Source organism: Nematolebias whitei, chromosome 23, assembly GCF_014905685.2.
Source record: "Nematolebias whitei isolate Nwh7 chromosome 23, NemWhi1, whole genome shotgun sequence".
Lineage (NCBI taxonomy): Eukaryota > Metazoa > Chordata > Actinopteri > Cyprinodontiformes > Rivulidae > Nematolebias > Nematolebias whitei.
Genome location: NC_056520.1, coordinates 12,864,725 through 12,873,071, shown reverse-complemented (window position 1 = coordinate 12,873,071; position 8,347 = coordinate 12,864,725). Strand labels below are relative to the sequence as shown.

At 45.9% G+C, this 8,347-nt stretch overlaps 1 protein-coding gene across 1 annotated transcript in view; it reads left to right on the top strand.

Annotated features, from left to right (window-relative positions):
• bmpr2b (bone morphogenetic protein receptor, type II b (serine/threonine kinase)) overlaps positions 1–8,347 on the top strand; it is a gene marked incomplete at its 5' end in the record, with an annotated part of 24,415 nt that overhangs the window by 11,415 nt on the left and 4,653 nt on the right. The window contains 5 exon segments of the mRNA XM_037696306.1: positions 1,870–2,030; positions 4,628–4,775; positions 5,097–5,233; positions 6,229–6,401; positions 6,489–7,807. Of these exon segments, the coding sequence (XP_037552234.1) occupies positions 1,870–2,030; positions 4,628–4,775; positions 5,097–5,233; positions 6,229–6,401; positions 6,489–7,807 (1,938 nt within the window).

Genomic DNA, 8,347 nt, shown 5'->3' with positions numbered 1-8,347 from the left:
TCTTGAACTTTTTTGAATTTGTCATTATAGCCACTTTTACCTATTACATGATACAACGGCATGCCATACAGCTACTACTACTTTGCTGCCATCAAGTGGCTGAAAATGGTACTGCTCTTTTTTTCTTTCTTTTTTCAGTCAGAATGAATGAAAATGGTCATATCTCAGCCAAAAATTGGTTTATAAATATGGGGAAAAATCCATAAGTCGCTTCGGCCTATAAGTCGCAGGTCATTTAAATTATGCAAAAAAACTGCAACTTATAGGCCAAAAAATACGGTACTTCAACCCATCATAGTATTTGTTGTTCGGTCTTACTGGTCTCTCCAAAAGTTGTAGTACAACTTTGGCTTGTTCTTTTTTTACAATGGGTTTTAGTTGAATTCTGTTAAGACCAAAACAAGTTTCAACAATAGGTTGAAAATGGCGTTTTAACTAAAAGCAGTCAAGTTCAAAAATCTTTATTTTCCCCGAGGGGCAATTTGTTTATCAGTAGGCACACGAAACAACAATACTAGACAAGACATTGAGACATTAAAATAACTACAGAAATCATCACTGTTCATTGGGAAGCCTGATCGCTACAGGGATGAATGAGTTTTTTGGTCTGTTCGTTCTACATCTGGGCAGCAGGTACCTGCGTCCAGATGGAAGCAACCTGAACTCACCATGAAGTGGATGATCAAGATCTGCCAGAATCAGCCTGGCCTTGTTCACAGACCTTGCCTTGTGTAGGTCATTGAGGTTCTGTAGGGCTATGCCGAGAGTTTGTTCCTGCTTTTGCATGTCAAAAGTCCAAACCAACTTTGTGGCAAGTCACAAGGCTCTGGGCTGCGATTGTTGGCCATGAGTTCTTGTCTCCATAATGTCTGTAAACGTTTGCGCTGCTTCTCAGTTGCCTTGCTGCATTTTTTTAAAAAACATTTTTCCAACAAATCTCTCAAATTACTCCGATTCATCTTGGGTTTATTAAACATGTCTCAAGTTTAGTTTCCGAGTTATAAAGTGCAAGACAGGTTTGGGAGGGTCTGGTGACCCGTGAAATCAAATTGTGTCTGATAAGAGAGGAAAGCAGAATAAATTGTGACCAAATGGAGACAAAATCAAGACACTTCATGACTAAATGTGCGTCATTTGCAGGAATGTAGCAATTTATTTGCTGTTGCTCAAGTCTAACTGAGCCAGGAAGTAGTTGAGAACAACTTGATTTTCTTCAGTAAAAACAGAACGAAATGTCACGAGTTGATGTTTGAAACCTTAAAAGTTGAAGAGGATCTCGGTCCTCCTCCTCCTCTCAGCGGCTGTTCGTGTTGCATACTGCCGCTCCACCCGTCTGATTGTCTCGTAGAGTTTGCTTGCCTTGGTTTTGACAAACACTGGCTACACACTGCGTGCACGCCCTCGCCAGGAGTATTTATAGACTTCCCTCAGGCCTCACAGAGGAAAAGGGACAGTAGACTAGGAGTGTAATTCAAAGGTGTCTGAGCGTCTCCTGCCATCGAATGTCAGCAGACTTGAGAAGACGTGGTTAAAATCGACTTGTTAACCCACGGCGGTGGAGTGGTCACACGGGGACAGATGGAGGACGCTGAAGTGATGGGCTGCTAACTGCAGAATCTCCTGGGCTTGGGTCTAGTAGTAATCCTCCTCCTGCACATCAGAGCTGCCTCACTGCGTCCTCTGCTGGCCAGAGAGAGAACGGCCCGATATGATTTGGTTGGATTTCTTTGTTGTGGATTATTCACAGACAATGGTCAACAAATGAAAAGCTTAACGAGGGTGTTTTTAGTAAGTCTGGGTCTGGGAGTGCTGCTCACGGTAATGTTTTTAATAAGATGATTATCTCTTGTCTTTTTTTGTTTTTTTCAGACTTGTACAAGCCTGCCGTTTCCCACAGAGACCTGAACAGCCGCAACGTTCTGGTCAAAACGGACGGCACGTGCGTCATCGTTGATTTCGGCCTGTCCATGAAGCTGACGGGGAACAGGCCGACGCGCCACGGAGAGGACGAAAACGCTGCCATAAGCGAGGTGAGCCTTTAAAAAAGCAGCCGAGAGGAGTCTTGTGTTCTTGGATAAACTTGGGGTTTACCAGTTCCTTACAATGAAACTCTTAATTGTACTTCTTGTAAAAATGACATTGGCATTCGGAAAAAATCTGGTGCATCTGCGGTTCTTAAGAAAAGTATTTACCAAAAGTAGGAATATAATTAAAAATGAGGGAGCAGGTTGAGTCATATCTAGTTAACCATTTTTATCAATTATAAAGCTGCTCTGATTGTTGCCTTATCATAGACGATATTTGGAATGAATATTCCTGAGTCCTGAGCTTGAAAGAAGGTCTGAAAATAATCTGGAATAATTCTTAAAATCCTTGATTTATCCTTGTTTTTAGTCAGAATTTTGGGTAAGGCTACCGGTATGTTAATAAACCACACAGGCAATGTAAGGACACCGCTGCAGTAGCGTTGGTCAGGGATGACGTCACAAGAATTGTGGAGAATCCCCAAAATCCCGGATGTCGGGCAAACAACGCAACAGACCTCATGCATAATAGCCACCTCCAATGCTTCTGTCCATGTCAACTTAAACGAAGATGATGTCCCTGAAGCCAAAATGGACGTGGACTTTATTGAAAGATACAGCAATACACAGCTGAAGCTCTGGCTACCATGCAAGGGACTAGCAGCGCCCGACAACCGAGCCGAATTTATAAAAAGGTACATGTGGCGTTCCCTGTGTTACCGTGGTGACTTTCACTCTTTAGCCTCGGTGAGAAAGAGCAGATGACAGAAGATTTCGTGTAGAATACATGCCGTCGATTCACCATGCATTGCGGATGTTTTTGGTGGCAGGATGAAGAATGATTTTGTCTGCCACTTTAATTGGTGTTAGCCGTTAGCGATCGGTTCTTTTGCTCTATATTTCAAAGGTGAAAACATATTCTATATGGAAGCTGAACTGAATGCCTAAAGAGACAAATTAGCGCGGTCGGGTTGACAAACGCGTTCAGTGCTCCATACTGGATGGATGGACATACCTGTTCAGGGACTGCAGTCTAGAGTTACTTTCAGGCCCCCAAAAAAATCCGACCTGGCCCCAGCCCGTAGCCATCATTTCTGAATTCGACTCGGCAAATTAACAGTAATTACAGGTCCGAACCAGACCCCCCCAACATTTTTAATTAAGCTTTGACTGCTTATATAGTTAACGGTCTGCGGATGCACAGCTGAATAAAAGGGGCAAAAGATCGGAGCTGAGGGGGTATTTGTCCTTTCATGACCGTCAAAGCGTATTACATCCCTGCTTCTGCCTACATTCTGCATTATTCAGACACGGACCCTGCTCTGACATGTCTGCTGTGCAGCGGCTGAACGGCTATTTGGCTGATTCATCGCTTCCTGGAAGTATAGACCCATCTGAAGCTTAACTGGGCTTTTTTTTAACCTTTTTCAAGGCCGGTCAGCTCGTGGTCAAATGGCCGCGTGCGGCTGTATGGCAAGCCATGTTGCTGTATAATTGGAATGTATGGCAAGCCATGTTGCCATATATTTGGCTTGCCAGCCGCGCGCGTCCACTGACGCAATTAAAAGCTTGACACAGACCCGGACAGCCCATCCAGCACATTATAACAGCCCGGCCCGAATATGGGCCAGGCTTGGGGCCCGGGTTAGAAATGACAGCTCTACTGCAGTCGCTGGTCAGGGTGCTCCTCTGTCGGTTCGTTCCCTCCAACAAAGTGTTTTGAACAGATGCAAGTACTCTTGTTTACATTTGTCAGTTCGAAGACAAAAATCGACCCCCCCCCCAATAATCAGCTTTGGAAATGGTATGAACCATATAACTTGTAAGAGTGACGGCTATGGCGACAAGCCTCATGTGCAAGTCCCGTAGCAGCAAAGCTTCTTGGATAACATTTTCCTGCTGTTTTTTTATCGGCACAAACCAGGACTACTGCGCTGTATTGTACTTGGAGTTCAGTTTGCCAGACATCCGGGTACTTGTAAGGTTCAAGGCTCTTTATCGTCATTCGCATCACATGTGGTACATGAGGTGGAACGAAACTGTGTACACAGGGTCTCAGTTACATCCAACAATAGCAAAAATATAAAGTGTAAAAAGAAACGGTAAATAAGAATCTAAGATTTAAACCAAGATATACGCTAAACGAACACCAAACGGTACGCTAAAAGATCTAAGATCTACACTAAACACTAATGGTGCATAACAATACAATAGGAAAAGGTTTACTCAAATCCCGGCGGAGTGATGCATTCAGCACCATCCGCTGGCGTAGTATCACGGAGGTGGTTTGGTTGAGAAAATGGTGATAACTGTTAGAACATCCCTTCAAAGTTGACTGGATTATCTTTTGAACTCAGGACCTCGGAGTTTGGAGCCATGATCTCGGCTCAATACTGAATTAAAGGAAGATTTCAGCATCGGAAGCCAATGCCGATAGTGGATAGGATCAGAACTTTATTTTTCTTTTCTGACTAAAAAGGCCACGGTTTTAGTTCCTATTTTTCAATACCGTTCGGCTTTAGTCGTCACTCTTGAATGCGAGTTCTTCTTGCTTGTTCCTCTCGTGTCATGTTGGGTGAAACTCTCCTCCCATCTTCTGCCAGGTGGGCACAGTTCGCTACATGGCTCCAGAGGTCCTGGAAGGTGCGGTGAACCTGAGGGACTGTGAATCGGCGCTGAAGCAGGTGGACATGTATGCCCTGGGCCTGATCTACTGGGAGATCTTTATGAGATGTACCGACCTTTTCCCAGGTGAGACTTTAAGGTCTTTTCTAGAAAGCAGGACGAGCCCACAGTCCAGTCTTAAGACTTCTGAACCCATCAAAAAGCAAGTCCCATCCATTCCCTAAATACAAATGGGGGGCAACGAACAATTTGTACAAAATGAAACAACTAAGGCCAACTATCAGTACTGAAAAGACCAGCTTATCAAATATAGAAGTAGTTTTTGTTGCCATTTCAATATTAGTTAAGAGGGAAAACACAATTGATGTTTGATGTGGAGGACATGCTCTAAATGTGATGTTTTATTTCTAAAAGAGAGATCTTTCCTTTTTCTTTTTGTGCCTTCAGGAGAGTCTGTGCCAGAGTACCAGATGGCCTTCCAGGCCGAGGCAGGGAACCACCCGACGTTTGAGGACATGCAGGTCCTGGTGTCCAGAGAGAAGCAAAGGCCCAAATTCCCCGAGGCCTGGAAGGAGAACAGCCTGGTGAGCGTGTTGGAAAGGGGGGGGGGGTAGCTACTATTTTTCTAATTTTAGCTTAGCTACTGTTCTGCTCATTTTGGCCTTAACCTACTGCTTTACTAATTTTTGTTTTATATTTACGGTTTCACTCATTTTTAGCTTTTAGCCACTGTTTTGCTACTTTTGGTCTTTAGCTTTGTTTTTGCTAGTTTTATTATTTTAGCTTTTTTTTTTGGCTAATGTCTTACTAGCTTCTGGTTTGCTTGTCTTTTAGCTACTATATTGCTAATTTTAGCTTTGCTATTCTGTTTATTTTGGTGTTTAGCTTCCATTTTGCTTATTTTAGCTACTATTATGCTAATTTTAACTAAGCTACTTTTCTCTTAATTTTATTGTTTAACCTCATTTTTGCTAGTTTTATTATTTTAGCTTTGGCTAATGTTTTACTAGCTTCTGGTTTGCTTATCTTTTAGCTACTGTGTTGCTAATTTTAGCTTTGCTATCGTTCTACTAATTCTGGTGTTTTAGCATCTATTTAGCTTATTTTAGCTACTGTTATGTTAATTTTAGCTTTGCTACTGTTCTGCTCATTTTGGCCTTAACCTACTGCTTTGCTAATTTTATATTTATGGTTTCACTCATTTTAGCTTTTAACTACTGTTTTGGTTGTTTTGGCTTTGCTACTGTATAACTAATGTTGGTGTTTAGCTTCTATTCTGCTTATTTTAGCTAATATTATGCTAATGCAGTAGTTATGCTAACTTAGATACTGTTCTCTTAATTTTATTGGTTATCCTCGTTTTTGCTTGTTTTATTATTTTAGCTTTTCTTTTGCTAATGTTTCCTAGCTTCTGGTTTGCTTGTATTTTAGCTACTGTGTTGCTAATTTTAGCTTTGTTCCTTGAGCACTTAGCATTTAGACAGAAAGTTCAGTTTTTCTTCCTCTGAACGTTTGACTCGTCTTCAGTGAACATCTGCTGAAGCTCGTTGTGACTCTTGGTGCTGAATGTTCCTTCCAGGCCGTCCGCTCCCTCAAGGAGACGATGGAGGACTGCTGGGACCAGGACGCCGAGGCTCGCCTCACTGCTCAGTGCGCTGAGGAGCGCCTCGCCGAGCTGCTGCTCATATGGGACCGCTCCAAGTCCGTCAGTCCGACGCTGAACCCCATGTCCACCACTCTGCACAACGAGAGGTGGGCTCAGTCCCTGACGTCCTGCCGTCAGTCTGGAATTTGTTTTGAGACGTTTTCTTCTTTCTTTGTTTTTGGTTTTGTTTACAGGAATCGTATGACCCCAAAATCTGGTCCGTACACCGACCACCCCTCCAGCTACATTGAAGAGCACGAGGGTGTAGTTAAGAACATGCAGGTGGACTCCAGCAGCTCCACCACCAGCAGAGCCGGGGCCGGAACCGGAGAGAGGAACAGGAATTCCATCAACCAGGAGCGCCAGCAGCAAGCCAACGCCCGTCTGCCGAGCCCAGAGGGCAGCAGCACCAGCGTGGGCCTGCGGGGCAGCCCCTCAACCTCCACCACCACCGTCATCTCCGAGTCTGAGGGGCCCGCGGGAGCCAGCACAGTCCCCGTCTGCCTACATCTGACGCAGGAGGATCTGGAAACCACCAAGCTGGATCCTAAAGAGGTGGACAAGAACCTGAAGGAGAGCTCTGACGAAAACCTAATGGAGCACTCCCAGAAGCAGTTCTGCTCCCCGGACCCACTGAGCCCCGGCAATTCCAGCCTGCTGTACCCCCTCATCAAGATGGCCAGTGAAGCCTCGGGATCGTCGGAGCCCCCTGCGACCATGCCCGCCGCCATCTTCCCCCTGCCCAAGCAGCAGAACCTGCCAAAGAGGCCGTCCAGTCTGCCCCTGCGGAACAAGCCCGCCAAGAAGGAGTCCTCCTCGCTCAGGTTCAAGTTCGGACGCTCGGGGAAGTCCAACTTGAGGCAGGTGGAGGGAACAAAGATCAACACGGGTGCGGTGGCTGGCACAAACACTGTCGAGGCGCACGCGGGCACCAACAACGTACCCGTGCTGCGAGAGGTGCACGTCAACGGCGGCATCAACGGAGTCGTCAACGGAGCCGTCAACAGAGCCGTCAACGGCCACGCCGGCGGAGGCATGGCAACGATGGCGGCGGGGGGCAACGGACTGACTCAGAACGGATCGGCGGCCCTGAGGTCCGACGACAGCCGGCTCAGCCTCGGCGTGATCACAGCCAGCCCCGACGAGCACGAGCCGCTTCTGAGCCGAGAGCGAGAGCCGCCCGACTCGAGGGACGGGTCCTCGAGCGCGAGCGCCCTGCGCTCGGCCCGGCCCAACACCAACAACAACAACAGCAACACCGGGCGCGGCCAGGGGGAGGGCGGCAGCGGCGGGGAGAGCGACGCCGGAGAGGAGGAGGGCACTGCGGAGGGAGGGAGCAGGGAGACTATGGGAGGCGAAAGCGCCGGGTCGGGGTCCACTGCAGCAGACCCCCCAAGGGAGGCTACGGTCATCATGAGAGGAGAAGCTCTACTCAGGCAGCCCAGGACTCGCCGTCCGGAGAGACCCAACTCCCTGGACCTGTCCTTCACCACACAGGACCTGACCTCTCTAGGTGACTGCATCCACCACCAAAAACAGAAGCTCTTCTAGGTTTGTTTTGTAAGAAACACTGAAAACATCTGGAAATTTCCATCAGTCTGAGTTCAGCCCACAACGTTCGCTCTCCGTCTGTGGCTCGTTGTGATAGAAACTTTACACCCTCGCGTTCGGTCACGCTAGTTTTTATTTACATTTGGCTTTAAAGCTCGTATTTGAGGTGCCAAACAGCTTTACGACTAAATTTGACAAATCTAGAGAAATTATGCAGCGTCAGCGCCGAGGACTGAAACTGAACTCTTAAAAATGAAATTAGTAACATGCTAGCTAGAATGCTACTGGATGACTCATATTTCTCCCTGTGGATGGATGGATGGATGGATGGATGGATGGATGGATGGATGGATGGATCTGTCTATCTATTTACATCTATATCTCTATCCATATCGATATCCATCTATCATCCATCAATCTATATCTTATATCTCTATCATCTATTTATCATTATCTATATATATATATATATATATATATATATATATATATATATATATAT